The sequence below is a fragment of the Scomber japonicus genome, chromosome 10 (genome assembly GCF_027409825.1).
Source record: "Scomber japonicus isolate fScoJap1 chromosome 10, fScoJap1.pri, whole genome shotgun sequence".
NCBI classification, from domain to species: Eukaryota; Metazoa; Chordata; class Actinopteri; order Scombriformes; family Scombridae; genus Scomber; species Scomber japonicus.
Genome location: NC_070587.1, coordinates 22,718,791 through 22,735,014, shown reverse-complemented (window position 1 = coordinate 22,735,014; position 16,224 = coordinate 22,718,791). Strand labels below are relative to the sequence as shown.

Below are 16,224 nucleotides of genomic sequence, written 5' to 3'. Positions count from 1 at the left end.
ATCTAGCCTAGATGTCAAAAAGTATGTTTATGAATCGTGACATAATGACAACCTTTTGGTTTTTTGGGCAGTGGTCTTTTTTAGGCCTTATTATTGCTCTTCCTGTGAAAATAAAAGAAACCCCAGTGAAGCAAAGGGCAAGAGTAACCCCCAAAATTCTGATGCTGCCGATAAGGCCAGAGTAAGTGATAAATTTCAAACTCAGATTAGAGTAAAAGCACAAGGTTAAAGAGAGAGGTAGATGGAGTCGGAGAAGATTCAATTTTTCGTAAAACTGCCACCAGCATCTGACTTATGAAAATAAAGTTTTGACTATGCTTGTTTGGGCTCATCTCTAAGCTACATAAAGGTGAGAGGGAGAGGGAGAAAGAAGAGAAACAGAAGCACACAGGATAAAAACAAGGAGTGCTCAGAGTCAGAGAATGACAACTGGTCATAAAAGTTGAGTTGGGTTGAAGATGACCAGTCACAAGACCTTGCCTGGCCTTCAGAAACACTCAGGCTCAGGTTTCCAGGAGAAGCTGAGAGGCCAAGGGAGTAGGATGCTCTCCTCACCTAAGAGACCATAACTCTCTCTCTGCCAGAACCTCTGTCACTCCAGCCTGCCCTGGATGGAGCTCCCAATCACCTTCCAAATCTGTTCTCATTGACAGCTTCCATTAACATTCCTGCCCAACCTGGCAGGAGACTAAATGAAGGTTAAGTGGGGCGGAGAGGGTGGAGGGTGAGAGACCAGGGCCAGGATCAGTTTTTAAGGGTTTTTAAGAGAGAAGAAGAAAGGGGAAGAAGAGCAAAGAGTCACAGAGACAGGAGGCTGAAGGGCTGTTATGAGCTAAATAAAGAACAGAGAGAGTAAGGGGGGCGGGGGGGGCAGGCCAGTACAGGGATCTGGACCTAGTCTGTATACTCCACTCTGAGTGCAGAAGGGTGCACTAAATCACTGCCAAATAACACCACTTACAGGTCTGCACTGCTGTTACTGACTGAGACAGGGAGAGAGAAAGGGAGAGAGAGAGAGAGAGAGAGAGAGAGAGAGTGATAGAGAGTGATAGAGAGAGAGTGATAGAGAGAGAGAGAGAGAGAGAGAGAGAGAGAGAGAGAGAGAGAGAGAGAGAGAGAGAGAGAGAGAGAGAGAGAGAGAGAGAGAGTGAGAGAGAGTGAGAGAGAGAGAGAGAGAGAGAGAGAGAGAGAGAGAGAGAGAGAGAGAGAGAGAGAGTGAGTATGTGTATGTGTGTATTATAAGTCCTGTTTTATCTTGTTAATTATGAACATAACCAGTGTACAGAGAAGCAGAAAGAAAAACAACAGAGAGGAATACCATCAGGGACTGACCCCTGCTGTCCTGCTGAGGTCAGCAGTGGGCAGCAGAGTGGACTGGTTGACATGAACCAGGATACTGAGCACCCACTTCCTCCAGCCAATATGTACAAGAAGTAAGCTAAACCACCTCAATCACACTCTGACACCGAGGTTAACACTTCTCTATTTGTTTTAGTTATGAGAGCAGCTAGCGACACACACCTGCAATATCTCCTTGAAATATGTTAATAGAGACAATGTGTCTTTGTTTATAATTGCCTGTATAATTCTCATTATGCTATCTATTATATTGTGATAGATAGCATTATGTATTATAAGTCATTTTACTTTAAGTTTGATTTTGTGTCAAACCAGAACTGGCTCACCACTGGATAACTTTGTGTGAAAATTGCAGAAGAAATTCTATTCTCGCTTATTTTCACTTGCCATTCACAGTCAGAGCTTCTGATTGAGATACCTGACTTGCAATGTGGACAAGAAAGTATTCTGAATATATTAAACATATTATATGTTATTAATAGGTTATTATGCAATGATTTTACTGGTCTGGTCCACTTGAGATAAAATTAGGTTAGAGTTAGGGTTAGGGTTTAGACCACACATAAAAACTAACTACTAGGTACAAAGTTAAAAGTTGCTGACGGGAAAGTTTGTCTGCAGGCATGCAAACTGAGATTAAGTGAAAATGAAAATAAAAATCTGCAAACATTCAGAAAGTTGTGGCTAATAACAAATTGGAGGCCAAATCGTCAAATGCAGAGTGATTAATATGTAGAATTCATCACTGAGACTTGCAGTCAAAGCAAATCAGATGTTAAATAAGCAGGAGCGAGGACATATGATAGTAATTTCAAAATTTGACATAATCAATTTAAATGTTGCTGTTTTCAATATAAACAATCCCAATGATTACTGTGATGTGCGGTAGACACCTTATAATGTTATAGCCTGATGCATGGTGGAAAAAGTCAGACATAGTGGGGGAAAAGTGTCACAGTGAGAGCTGAATGCAGACAGATTAATATATAGCATTTATCTTCAAAAAGTACTTTAGCATAAAAATTAAACAAGCAACAGTTTTAGGGCAATTTACATCCATTTGAGATATTTTTCTTACTTATGAACATTTTGACAGTTGTGTAAGAAATGGACCAGTTGATGCAACCCAGAAACTAAAAGCAAACATGTTAAAAATTACTTTGTAGAAAACACATAAAAGAAAAGTGAATTATAACAATATTGCTTGCCAAATATACAGAAGACCTGCATCAAAAGAGCAAGGTCAAAGTAAAAGAAACATAAAAAATGAAAAGATAATAAATAATGAAATTCATTTCAAAATAGGACATTTTAAAATACACAGATATCTGACTTTATATTTTCCTATAATTACAGAAACATCATCCTCAGATGTTGTGTTAGTGTGTGCATGAGTCTGTTTATAATGAATATAAATGAAAGGCTCGTCCATGTTTGATTGGAATTCTGGAGGCATATGAGCCAAACTTCGGTATCCTCAATGAAGCATTAAGAGGAATTTTATGAAAGTCTCACCGTATCCACACTGTGGTCCATGAAGACCAATCACAGTCTAATCCTACAACTGGGGATGACAGAAAAAAAGTCTTGTTTGGCAACATTTCCCTCCCCTGGCAAGTAACATTGTTAAAAGTCAAAGCTTATTCAGTTGAACTGCTGACGGTCAATGACATTTAAGTCAGATATGCATCTGGGTGTTTTTTTGTAGCTAGAAAACAAGCAGGCTATCAATCCCTGCATTGTGGTTTTTAAACTCCAAACCAGCAAAGTTGAAGTTATCATTATTATTTCATCGTTATTTTCTGTAGGTCGAACATGTGGAGAGTTACAGATTGAAGCTTGAAATCTGTTTCATTTCCTCTGCCAATCATTGCACTGCTGGATAAACCTGCATTTACTTAGTCATCTAAGCGGGATTTTGGTTTTTGTATGGGAAGTGACGCCAAAGATGATCCTGTGTGGTCTGAGGGGGACTCTGAAGACAAATGAGAGGTCTGCAATACAAAACAAGTAGAATTACAGAACTCTCGGGCGTGGGGAGACTGCTTTCATATTTAGGGGATAAATATGTGACGATAGAGTGAAGACTCTGAGAAGCCATTCTTTAGTCTGTCTGTCACTGGGACAAATCGTGGTGGTTTTGGATGTAAGAGAGAAATGCACTTTGAACAACAGAGGGTCAGCGTGCTGCAAACAAAGCCTTGCATAATCCTCATTTTGCCTGTCTCCTCTATCTTCCACTAAGAAATGGATGATTCTAAGCTGTGGTCTTCTCTAGCTCCAGCACAGTTTCTGAACATGGGCCAATCTCGAAAAAAGGCCAAAGACCCTGTAATTGGTACTACTGAGAGTCAACTGCGTGTGTCAATGACAGCGTGTAAGAATAAGCCTTCATACGGGAGAATTCAACATTAGTGAGACTTGCGTTACATTCCATTCTTGACTGAGACTCACTGAGCCCCCCCCCCCCCCTCCCCCGCCGCCAACTTCCCTCCCTCCCCCCGATCTGGTTCCTACTGGCTGATTCTGTTAATTGCTTTGCCATTTTTATTCTGTGAGACTTGTGAGAAATCTCTCTTACCCGCCACAACTGTCCCGCCCAAATCTACACCACAACCCCCATAACCGTCATTAACTTAATTAATTACATCTTAATACAGTGCTCCAGTAGTAATCTCCACATCAGCATCAAAAGAATTACTTTTTCCCCCCTTCTGACCCCAAGACTGCATTTCACCCCCCCACCCTTCCCAGTCTTCATCTTTTCATCCTCACCACTGTTGCTTCATGTGGGACTGCACTTTGCCCACTAACTTTTAATATTTCCCCCTCATTTTTTTTTGTCTTTTGAAGAGCTGGTGCTACTGCAGTTCTGTATGGTAAAACTTTGCCCGCTGTGTGCCCGCTGTGTGATGTGAGCAAACAGCGTAGCCTGGGAAAGTGCGTGTGTGCAGGGCAGAACAGGAGGGGAGTGTAAGGAGGAATGGGAGACAAGACGAAGGGGAGGGCACGGTATGGAGGGAGGAGGCACGCTGCGGCAGCTGAGCTGTGAAGAAGCTAATGGGCTCTCATCCCCCCTTCCCACGCCCACCGCGTGTTTTCTGATGGGCACTCAAGCGGCGAGACACATATTGGTTTGGCTACCGGCACAGAACTCCAGTGGGCTTGTTTCGATACTGCTTTGCTAGGCCTATTCGGCGTCTGTCTGAACTCTGGTTAGCCTGTGTGTGACTTTAGTACTGGCACAGTATGAATCAGTAACCGATTTCTAATAACGTGAGGAGGTGGTGGTTGATCTCACTCATCGCTGGAACAGCAATAATGAGAGATGAAAGACAGAAGCATGGCTCACAGAGAGCCGGCAACACTGATAAACTAAAGGGGGTGTGACGAACAGGGAGCCACCGCAAATTAATGTTTGTCTCTGTCAGCAAAGATGGGAAAGAATTAGACAAATAAATTCTCTATCACAGGGCAACAGATAAACCACAGCCTGTTAAATCAGCACATTTGCCCAGTTCAGTATGAGCCATCAAAAGAGAAGAAACACATAATTGATGACAAAGAATAAGAAGGAAATAAGATGAGAGCTTTTGAATTCATTTTTCATTAAAATATTGTTCTCTCATGTCCATCAAGATCTATACATTTATCTATACAATACATTATTACTTTATCAATGTAAATAGCAACAGAAAACACAGTATATACAGTAAAACAAAAGTGCTGTAAAAGTGCTGCAGCCAAATGACAACTAATCCAAATGTGCATGACTAAAGAGAGCATTCTGGCCCTCCGCAGTCAGTCTGGGCATTATCCCCTCTAATTTGTGAGAATAAAACCCCCAAGCCCCTGATTAGGTGATCTGGGGAAGCCAATTGTTTTGATTGTGTTGTGTGATGTGTGATCTGACTGTGTGGAATGTGGCGACCTTTGATCCAGTGACAACATTCAATTAGATAAGGTTAACTAAATTGACCTCCTCCACCTCAGCTACTCAGCCCAGAACTGGATAAAGAGTAAACAGCTTGTACGCTACACATTGAACCGGGGGATTACCCCTGTCTGCTTTAGCAAACAGCCGGCATGCCCACTCCCATATACACACAGCACATACACAGCATGCACTAGATGTTTCTGCTTTAAAAATAGAGGAAACTACACTAATCACCTAAACCCTCTCTTTTTTTTTTTTTACTTAATATTGATGCATTAAAAATCTTACAGGATACAGCTGGGGAAACTATATGTGCTTTTACTGTCTCTCTAAAGAGCTTAACTTGTAATTACTCATTGTAATAACTCTGCAGTCACATGGGAATTTCAAATGATGGGAGTCTATAGAACTTTGGGGGGGGGGGGGCTCTTTCATGGACTTGTGTCAGACTCTTCACTGACAAACATGAAAAATTAATTGCACCTTTGTGGGAAATGAATCAGGGTGCCCTGGGAATTACATTACACCCAGTAGCTGACAAGCTAGATCTCTATTTTCCAGCTGCTGAGTAGCCAAGGGCAAGCATTTCCCTTATCCTCACAAAGAGGAGAAAGAGACATGCAATGAAAGCTGCACAAAAGCAGTTACTTGAAGTGTCGCCTCAGTGTGAATAGAACATAAAACTCAATATTAAATGAGATGCTACTCGTCTGTTGCCAAACACCAAACATCATAGAGCTATGAAAGCTCTTCCATCCATGTTAAGCTGACCTTTTTGACCCCTGAGAACTTCTAGAAGTGCTTTCAAGTTTGGATACAATTAAATCTTTTCAAAACTCAAACATATGATTCATGTGAGCTGGCATAGAGCTGCTGTCACAAATATCTTGTTCTGAGAGAGCATGAGCATGATTTAGGATTTCTTCTGTATGCAATGTAGGAAATGATGGAAAGCTTTTAGCCAACAACCTAAATAAAAATGTGTGTCTGCATTCACACCAAATGTGAACCAAAGAGACCCTCTTATAGCCATTCACGGCAGTCATTGGGTCTCTACACAGATCATCTTAATGAAACTGATGAGCTAATATCGTCTCCACTTTCACACGGTGAAGAAGGCTAATTACCTCTCTCTCCCTTTGACCCAACCTTTCCTAGACGACAACTTTTAGAAGTGAAAAAAGCAGCGACCCTGAATGACCCGTCTTCACACTCAAAGGCTAAATCTTTGTCTCTCTCTCTCACTCACTTACACACCTCCATGCTGCCTCACACTGACAGCTGACTCCAGAAAAGCCTGCAGTTTTACCACTGTGTTCCCCTAAGCTGAAGCTAGTCCTGGGTTTCTGCAGCTTCAGTTCCTGTCCTGTACACTATTAAATGCTATCATCTCATGGGTTCATGACATGCTCATTCACTGCCAGAAACTCATGCATGCTATTGTGTCAACTAGAAGGGATTACTGTCATGGTCTTTTCACGGTCTTTCTACAGTAGGAACACTGTTGCTCTTTTACAACAAGTACTTAACACTGTTACAGAAAGGGAGGCCACATCCGTCCAATTCTTAAATCCTTGCTCTGGAAAGTGGGTCTTTAATTGTTCTTTCAGTCTTTTAGTGTCTCTACCACAGTGGCCCTAGTTATGTCAGCCATTTGAACACAAGATATTTTCCAACCAGATCCACTTAAATTGTTGCAATTTTATTCTATTCTATTTTTCTCCATTTCCTTCCTTTTGCTATTTTAATTGTATGTTATTTCTCATTTTATGTTTTTTATGGTTTATTATGTATATCATGTAATATAATTGATATTTTCTTCTTGTTTTAGGCACACAATGTTCTCTTATTTTCCGGTGAAGCATTTTGTTGACGTGTTCATTCTTTTAAAAGTACTATATTACTAAAGCTATTATTTGTATTATTATCCTTAGGAATTATTTTCTCATTGATAAGAGTTTACATGTTCAGTTCTGGTGTTGTTTTTGTAATGTAGTCTGTATTTTGATATGTTTGACTCGCTCCTCTTTTACTTTGCCGTTGACCAACCTCCCCACAGGGGTCGATAAAGTATCATTTACCTTCATCTACTCTCCGTTCTCGGCACGAACCCCAACTTCTGTCTATTTTTAAATCTGCAACTGAGTTAAACTGAAAGATTCTTGGGATGGATGTGAAATGGCTAGTACCCAATAGCCACATGCGAGCTGTGATATCATGTAAGAGCGGAGGCTAGCCTGAACAGCAGCCCACGCCACACTCCAACCCAACCCCAGCTCTAGCCTCAATATCACTTCTTAACCCCATGTGCATTGTCCCTCAATGTCGGCCCCCCTGAGCATCACACTCCAGCCAGGCTTCAAGCAATGTGAGAGTGGCCTAAGTAGCCCAACACTTCACAGATGAACAGCTTCAGTAATGGGCCGTGATTGACCTCAATAGGCAGCTCTGAGTGGGTTCCCTCGGGTCTAATCTCCACATTACCTGCTCCGCTTCACACACACTGACTGACGAGACATGATGAGAGGGGTTGTCTTGAAGATTAAGCACATTGTGGAGGAAGTTGCTGTACGGTGCACTTAAACAAATAAATTAATTGAACAATCTTTGATGTTCTATTTTCACGCCCTTAAATTGAATCTAAAATTGAGTGGACCAATTTCAGTCTGTATGCTGCAAAAGCTGGAGGGGAAATTTTAAACTGCACTTTAAAAGCACTTGAAGAGCAAATTTAAGACACCCTTTAAATTAATGAAGCTTTGGTCAGGTCCCAACAGTTACAAAGCTGGTCACATCACTTTACAATATTAGCTATATAAATTACCTCTTGTTTTTCCTCATATGGATGTACAATACATGTATTTTTAGTACCGTTTTCTCTACTGTAGGTCTATCAGTCAGAGAAAGTTCAAGGCAGCAGCTTAAAGCCATCACGCTGCTGCCTAAGACAAAGCCAGACTGTTGATTTAACACTCAATGGAGTGAGTGAACACATGCAAAGGAGGGGAAAAAGAGCATGATAGATTGACGCGTGAAAGTACGGCAGGCCTTTGAAAGATTGTAATGGAGGAGGCTACCAAGGGAGATCTCAAAATTCACACCCCATCTACGGTGTAACCCATTCAAAGGCTACAGTTTCAGAAAAGAGAGCATGTGTGGCAAGTGTTGCTATGTGTGCACGCTTGCACATGTGCATGCACGATCGAGTGAGTGTAGTGTGTGTGTGTGTGTGAGAGAGTGAAATGGTCAGATCAAAGTCAGGTGGCGCTTCATTCCCACCTGCTCTCATTAGTCTTTGGGTCTACAGAATTGGAATACTATAAGATCCCACCTGTCTCTGACTGCTGTGGACCGGTCTCTCAGGACACACACATGACAGTATGGATATATATCACTAAATAAAGAGGTACCTGAATGTATGTAATCTATATGTAATTACTCAAATGCTTGTACTAACATAGATGAAAATAATCTGCACTGAACTTCTGTCTGCTTGTAAAAGAGTTTGGAACTATTGACATTAACTATCAATGGGAGCATATTTTGTTTTCCTATAATAACTTTATAATAAGTATGTTATGGGTATATTAAGAGTGGACTAAATTCTGCAGTAAAATCTAACTCTAAAACACGTTCTTCCTTCCATCTGTTATGTAAAAACAGTAATTGAGAAGAAAACAGCTTTAATATCTATTAGGGAACTAAATATGTTTAGTATTACAGCGTTTGGAGCATTCTCCAAGGATTAATTCCATGTAGCTTTCATAATTCCCTCCAATATGTTTAAATTAAGATTAAAGATCACTTTGTTCCCCTATTCCCACAGCTCCCATGGTATGGTAAAGAGATCAAAACTGGAGGGCTTTATAGGGAACATCTTTAACATTTGCTCTGCTCTCAGTGTGCTTGATTAAATGTAACATTTTGAGATCCCAGAGTTCTGAGAAAAGCATAAATCATTGTCTCGCAGCTGCTGGCGTGCCTGGGGAAAACACATGCTATCCCTCACTCTCTCTCTCTCTCTCTCTTTTTGTCTTCACTATGATCATAAAGCCCACCCGACCAAACCTTCCCTCCTCCTCTGGTGAAAGTCACGGTGGTGGAGGGTCGGGGGTGAGGGGGGTGTGCAGGGGGAACACCTGCAGGCTGCTGCTCGCCCCCGAAGTTCAGCATAAACCTCGGCTCCTCACACGCCCTCTAGCCCTCTACTCCCTCTACTCCTTCACACCGGCCTCGTCCAAGGCCCCCTTAGTCTTTCCCATCCATCAGCAGTGACAAGGCCTGAGACCAAGCCAAAAAGGATAGTCAGCCAGCCAGCCACTGTCCGGGGATCAAAATGATCTAGAGTAGCACTGATAATTTACACTCTATGTAGCATCGGAGGTCATTATGAATGACACGGCCAAGGATTTCTCATCTTAGTGATCCTTAAAGCGCTGTTCTACTCTGATTAAACTCAGGAATAATTTATAGATCTAATACCAGTTCAGGAATACAGACATCAGTACTGGGGGTGTGCTAGTGAAGGTTGACATGTCCCTGGCTCTCAGCTGGGCCCATGTGGAGGACCTGTGCCCTTCTGATCCAGCCTGCCAACCTGGATTGCTGCCTGCTGTGACTTAAAAGCAGCTAATTTCCCCTGCTGAGCTTCACAAGTTTGACTACTCCTATTGCTGCCTCTCTATCTCTCTCATTCCCCACTTTGGTTTTTCATGTTTCAGGTTGGTGTTGATTTCTCATTATTCATCATGCGATAACAGAGCGCACGCATGAATCGTGTTCGGTTCGTATAAAACGGCAGAAAATGAAAAAGAAAAACGGGGGGGGGGGGGGGGGGGGTAGTTGGCTGCAGTGGTGCTCTGCAGCTGCCAGAAAATCTTACCGTTGTTGGGTCCATCTGGAACAATCGCTCAATTAGGAGAAATCATCTGGGACTGTCACATTGTAACGCAAAGGGTTAACGGCGAGATATGAAATTGCTATACGCTTTTGGATCCATAAAAGAGGAGATTTCAAAGCGGCGTTGCTCAGTTCTTCTGCATTAAACCCACGCCTTTAATTGTCTTTAATTTATTAGAATGTTCCAACCTCAACCCCGTTAAATGAAAACACATTAGCCTGGATAATGCGGTTTCTAGTTTCTACAAGTGTATAGGGACTCCCTCCAACCACCACCCCTAGCCACCCAACCCCAACCCACGCTCTTCATTTTCTAAGTAAATTGGAATTTGGTTTTAATTCGCTGGTAAACAATTAGACAGAAAACAGATGTCACTGGCCATGTTTGAAAGCAACTCATCTCCTTGGTGAATTCACTTTGCGTGGAAGAGTTAGAAAGGGCGACAGAGATAGAGTAAAGATTAAAACCTGTGTCAAAGTCCCCATTTAAATGCTATTTAGACTATTGTTGCTTCAGCACAAGGAAAATTAGGTTATGGTTAACATATTTCAGGCAGACCACTGTGTCATAGAAAAAAGCCCAAAGACAAGTGCTCTAAACTTGCTTGTGTGATTGGTCGTGTAGAATTTAACTGTCTATTAGTCCAAATATGTTTATGGGCCTTTCTGAGCTCTAAAAGAAGGGAAAATGTAAGACATGGAAGGGAAATGGTTTCTGGGATGAATTAAAGGATCCATAAGTAAAGTGCTGGTGATTTCCAGAGCCTGTCACATCCACTAAGAAATGAGACAACACAGAGATCACATATACACGGCCAGTGGGGGAAACATTGATGCCAAGACTTCTCTTGACTTATAAGTCAATCATATACACCAAAACATAAAAAAATACAAATTAAGATATATGCTTACACAAGTACCATATCATTGGAATATATATTCCAACACTTCACTGACTGCACGCTAGTAGCTTGATCCCGATTACCAACAAACCCCCCCCTCTCCTCCCCCTCTTCCTTAAATAAATATTATGCTTGGAGAATTGGGCAGACAGATCACACAGCACTGCTGCACTTCCCGTTGCATCTCTACAAAAACCAGAAGCGACTAATCAGATGTAAAATAAAATATAAAAGTCGATTGTGGCTCATTATATCTTAATGTTTTCAGTATGTCTATGGTGCAAGAAGTTAGGTTTTTTTTTCTTACTCCCCTACCTCACTCCATGTATAATGATCCCGCTTAAGAATTTGCTAAATGGAATCAACAGAGCCACATGGGACGAATAAAATGTGTTTGATGCCAAGGTCAAGTGCTCCGACAATTCAGAAATGTCATGATCACAAAATGTTGAGCCTCTGAGTCGGTCCTATGGGAGCAAAGGGTGCAGCGCATTTAAGAGTGCTGCTACTCCACCTTTCATCTCTGGCTGAATGAGGCGTTGCATCCATCATTCCATTAACGCTGCTCTAACAGGCTCCCAGTCACCCTCTGGATGACAGCAGGGACATGGGACATGTGGACTGACCAAAAGCTTTGATGTAAGCCTGACCACTATACAATACACAGACCTATAAACAGACACCCAGAAATGCCTGTGTGCACACACTAACTATGCAAACTTTTTCCTCAGCATGTTTGACACAACACACATGCAGAGAGACTGAGAGACGTTCCAGTCTGGTGAAACTGTTACTGTCAAACCACACTGCTGTCTCCAGCTTTGACTGTATTGACAGGTATACTGCAGATGAAAGAAAGATTTCTGGCAGAAATATTGTGTGTGTGTGTGTGTGTGTGTGTGTGTGTGTGTCAGTGGTTTAAATTAAAATACAAAGAAGCTAATGTGTAAATTGCCTTTTTTCATTAAGGTTTTATCTTTTGCACCCATCACAAGCCAATGACAAATGAACATCTCTACAACAAGAAGCACAGAGGTGGATAAGGATGGATAAAGAACAGAAAAGGGGAAGACACAAAAAGAGTGCATGCTAAATTTGAGACTACAATAAACCAAGAGATAGAGACAAAATGCAGACAGAGCGAGAAATAAAGCATGAAAGCAGCTAAGAAAGCAAGAAACAAAGAACATTAAAGACAGAAGCAGGGAGGGGGAAAAAGAGAGGATCGAGGCAGTGATGAGAAGGAGTGCAGGCCTCCACTGCTCCACATCTGCTGGAGATATATCCAGTGCTTCTGGGAGTCAGCAAAGCCCCACACTCCCCTCCACACACACCTCCCCTTTACCTTCATCTTCTCTCCCCCTCTATTCGCTTCCTTTCTGTCTTCTGGTTTGTGTTCAGATCAGGTTTTAATATTCAAAAATATGTACTGTCTTTATGAGCCATTGCTTTGCTGAAATAATATGCTCTCTAAATCAAAGTAATAGTCTGAGGCTGTGCACTAAATAGAATTTACCAGAGTTCCTAAAAATATTTATCTACGACTGGTGAGGCTGTAAATGGTGGAACAACCCATTGTTAGAAATACAACGTCGCTTTTAAAATCTATTCTTGTGTCACTGTGACTTTCTGGGAAATGTATTCAATGACGGTCCTCACATTTATCAAACTTTGAGTTGCTTGTGAAATGTAAGCTTTCCCCTGCTTTACATTCTCAATTTATAGTGGTGTCTTGATGCTCTGTTCACAAGCAATACACCTGAGTGATTGACTGGGTGACATTCAAACAGCAATGGAATTCCTGGTTAGGGATGACCTCCCAAATCCGCTGTCTCTAAAACCATACTTATCTTCTTACTTCTCTACACCTTAAGCTACAGCTGTATCTTGCCTTCACAGTCTGAAACGACCTGAGGCCAGTTCTATCTCTATCTAAGTGCTGACATGTTTAAGGCTCGGGGGGCCTGATGTGATTCAGGACCCCATTTTGCTTCTTCTTTTTTTAAACGTAAGTCAAGGCCGTGCGATGAATCTCTGCAGCCCTGTATTAAAAGTGATGTACAGTTGTGACTCCGAAGGCAAATACTGCAGGTGTATTGTTTTACATTGTCACCCCCAGGCTTCTCCAGTATCTGTTGTTTTGGCAGGAGGGGGTTTGGTGGGAGAGCAGCCCAGAAAGTACTTTGAGAGAGTCACCTTTCGTGGGCTTTTAGAGACCTGGGACCAGCTGAAGGCCAGGACATAGGAGAGACTGTCGAGTACATCCACTTCCAAAGGTATCAATCTTCTTTGAGAGCCAAGTAGAGCTGCCCGATAGGAGAACTAGTTGCAGTCACGGGAGGGGATGAGAGTTTAGTGATGACATACTGATATTCATGGCCTCTTTCACAGAAGAAAGCATTACAGGAGCAATTTCAGCTTGAAAGAACTCCAGAGACCAACCTGGAAGGATGAGGACATACAGTACCTGGCTACTGCTGTAGATCCATGACATGCACCAAGCTGCAGTCATTAAATTCTCCAACTTACTAAATCAAGCGCTACAGCCTTTTGAGCTCTGGAATCTGAATTGCATTTTTTAGTATTTTGGAAGAGCTACTGAATAATCCCACAGACTCCCTTCTAAACACACAAGCGTACACGCCCACACACTCGCACACAAACACCAGAAATATAATCTCTGGTCTTAGGATGCAATCAAAAACTGCAACCTGACATCAGCGCAGCCTTCAGCAGCAATCCTCGAGTGGTTAGCTGTTGTTAGCCAGCTCAGCCCGGCGCTGACAGAGACTAACTGCTGTTTAGAGAACTTGCGCTGCCTGTAAAGAGGCGCCAAGTTGCCAGCCCTGCCTCAAGAACACTGGAGTGGAAAACACTTATCGGCTTTACTAAACAAATAAGTGAAAGGGGGCACCGCGTGACATTATGGGAGGAAGGAAAATATGACAACCTAAACAAACCGAGAAACTCGCATTAGATCACGAATAATTGAGATGGAATATGGACTACCAGCGTCTGTCACAAATCCAAACACCACAACCATGTCAAGAAAATGAGCTTAAAAACTGATATATCAAAGCGAGTTTGTGATTTGTGATTTTAAAAAGAAAAAAAAATACACAGCTTGAGTAGGAAACTGTACCACCGAGGAATGTGCTCTGATGAACGCAATGGAAAAATGAGAGAAGAAAGGAGAAACTGCAATGCATGTATTTAAAACATTTGAACAGCTTTTTACCTGAGTTTCTGCAGTCATCTCCTTGCTGAGGGACCTGAATGGAGAACGCCAGCAGGTCAGGGGCCAGTAGAGATTCAGGCTTGCGGATCTCATTAAGCCAGCGGCTCATGTGAAGATCTTTGGTGTCAGACGGACCCTGGATCAGAGGAACTAGCTTCTCCTTTACCCCCTCTCCTGAACCTAAGGGATCACAATAGAAAATTAGAAATACTTTTTCAAAAATATGGCAAGAGGATACAAAATATTTATCTAAACAAGGCTGGTCTTGAATGCCTTACAGATTTAAAAATATCCATTTATTTCAGGTTAACGACATTTCTAAAGTTTCCCCCTCTTCTGCACTTACAGGAGCAAGCAAATGTGGTGAAAGCAAAGTGGAAAAACTGATTTACAGCAATTACTGGGTTACTTATTGCTGCAATAGCCTTTTTTGACTGTGCAGCCTTTTTTGCCACTTATAAACTATAAGCTGCCATATATAGGAGGTGTTTGGGTGTCTCTGAGACAAAATAATGCAAAGGATAGAAAAAATGATGAAGACACAGACAACTTAATAACCATAACTCTATTCATAAATTGCACAATTTGTCAGTATTTAAAGTAGGTCCATCTGTATGAGACAACCAAAGCACGTTATTGGTGATAAAAATGCTGAAATATTGAATTTGTCGTCATGGAGACAGTCTTGAAAATATGTAAAACAAAATACATCAACAAACTAGCCATCTCTCTGATAGATTTCACATCATATGTGCAGTTTGACCTCATGAACTCTGTGCTGTGACACTAGCTCCAATAACATCCTAGCCATCAAAGATATGGCCAGAGCCCAATGATAGTGTCCCAGGAGAGAATAGCGACTGAATCACACAGCTGGAAAGAAATCAAGATGAAGACTGAAAGAGCGGGACAGAGAGAGAGAGAGAGAAAGATGGAGTGGAGTGTGTAAAAAGTATAAGTTAAAGAAAGTCAAAGAAGAGTCTAGTCGCTCTCGCTCGCTCCCTCCTACACAGGCAGTAAAGTTTTAACAGGGCACAGCTGCACACACCTGGGGTCCTGGCACACACTTTTACAGCTCCCACGGTTCCTGAGGCGCATTTCACCGTCGCACGGCTGCAGAACTTCAGCTCCAGGTTTTGGACCGAGCCCTCGAGAGTCGGTGACGGGCCAGGAGATTTCACACCTAATAAAAAAAAAAAAACAAAGTGAAAATGAAGTGCAGTCCAGCAGGTTTAAACGCCGCTGCCGTGGCTTCGTTAAACACTTGATTGGCCTTTAATTGTTCTTGACCCCTTTCTTTCCCCCTTTTTCTCTCCCACAGAAGAAACCAGGTGCTCTGAAACACAGACATCACCGACACCAGGCAGAGTGTGTCGCATTCATCTGAGCTCTGGTAGGGATACTGCTAGTGGCCTCTGGTTCCAAGATTAACCTGATGTTAACCTGGTGTTTTTATTCCTGTGAAAAATAATACAACTAATAATAAATACTTAAAACAAAAAAACAAAAATGAATTCTCCCTTAAAATAACAGCACCAATTCCTATTTTTCATGTAGATGTAGTAGTATATGCGCCTTCAACGGCACACGACTAATTAGTTTTGCTACTAATTTACACTTGTCCATATTAAATAATCTTTTATGTGTGCATTTATCTATGAGTACATGCTGACAGGGTTGAAAGATTTATAAGGGAGGGACTTTTTATTTGATTGTATTTTCATTCCTCTGGATTTGAAAAGTTTCCTTTCCGACATCACAGCCATATTGTTTTTTTTTTTTAAAGTGCCCAAGAAGGATATTAAAAGAGATAAAAACCCTTAAATTGTCAAGTGCTTTTTCTGAATGTTTTACAAGTTCCCAGTAAATCTACTGAGTTGAATGACTTG

General features: G+C 41.7%; 1 protein-coding gene across 3 annotated transcripts in view; it reads right to left on the bottom strand.

The window, feature by feature from the left end:
- Positions 1-16,224, bottom strand: part of LOC128367021 (intermembrane lipid transfer protein VPS13B-like) — a 326,938-nt gene that overhangs the window by 220,673 nt on the left and 90,041 nt on the right. For all 3 annotated transcript variants that reach the window (XM_053327805.1, XM_053327806.1, XM_053327807.1), the window contains exons 18-19: positions 15,384-15,518; positions 14,336-14,515 (exon numbers count right to left, since the gene is read on the bottom strand). In XM_053327805.1, the coding sequence (XP_053183780.1) occupies positions 14,336-14,515; positions 15,384-15,518 (315 nt within the window). The remainder of the gene's footprint in view (positions 1-14,335; positions 14,516-15,383; positions 15,519-16,224) is intronic.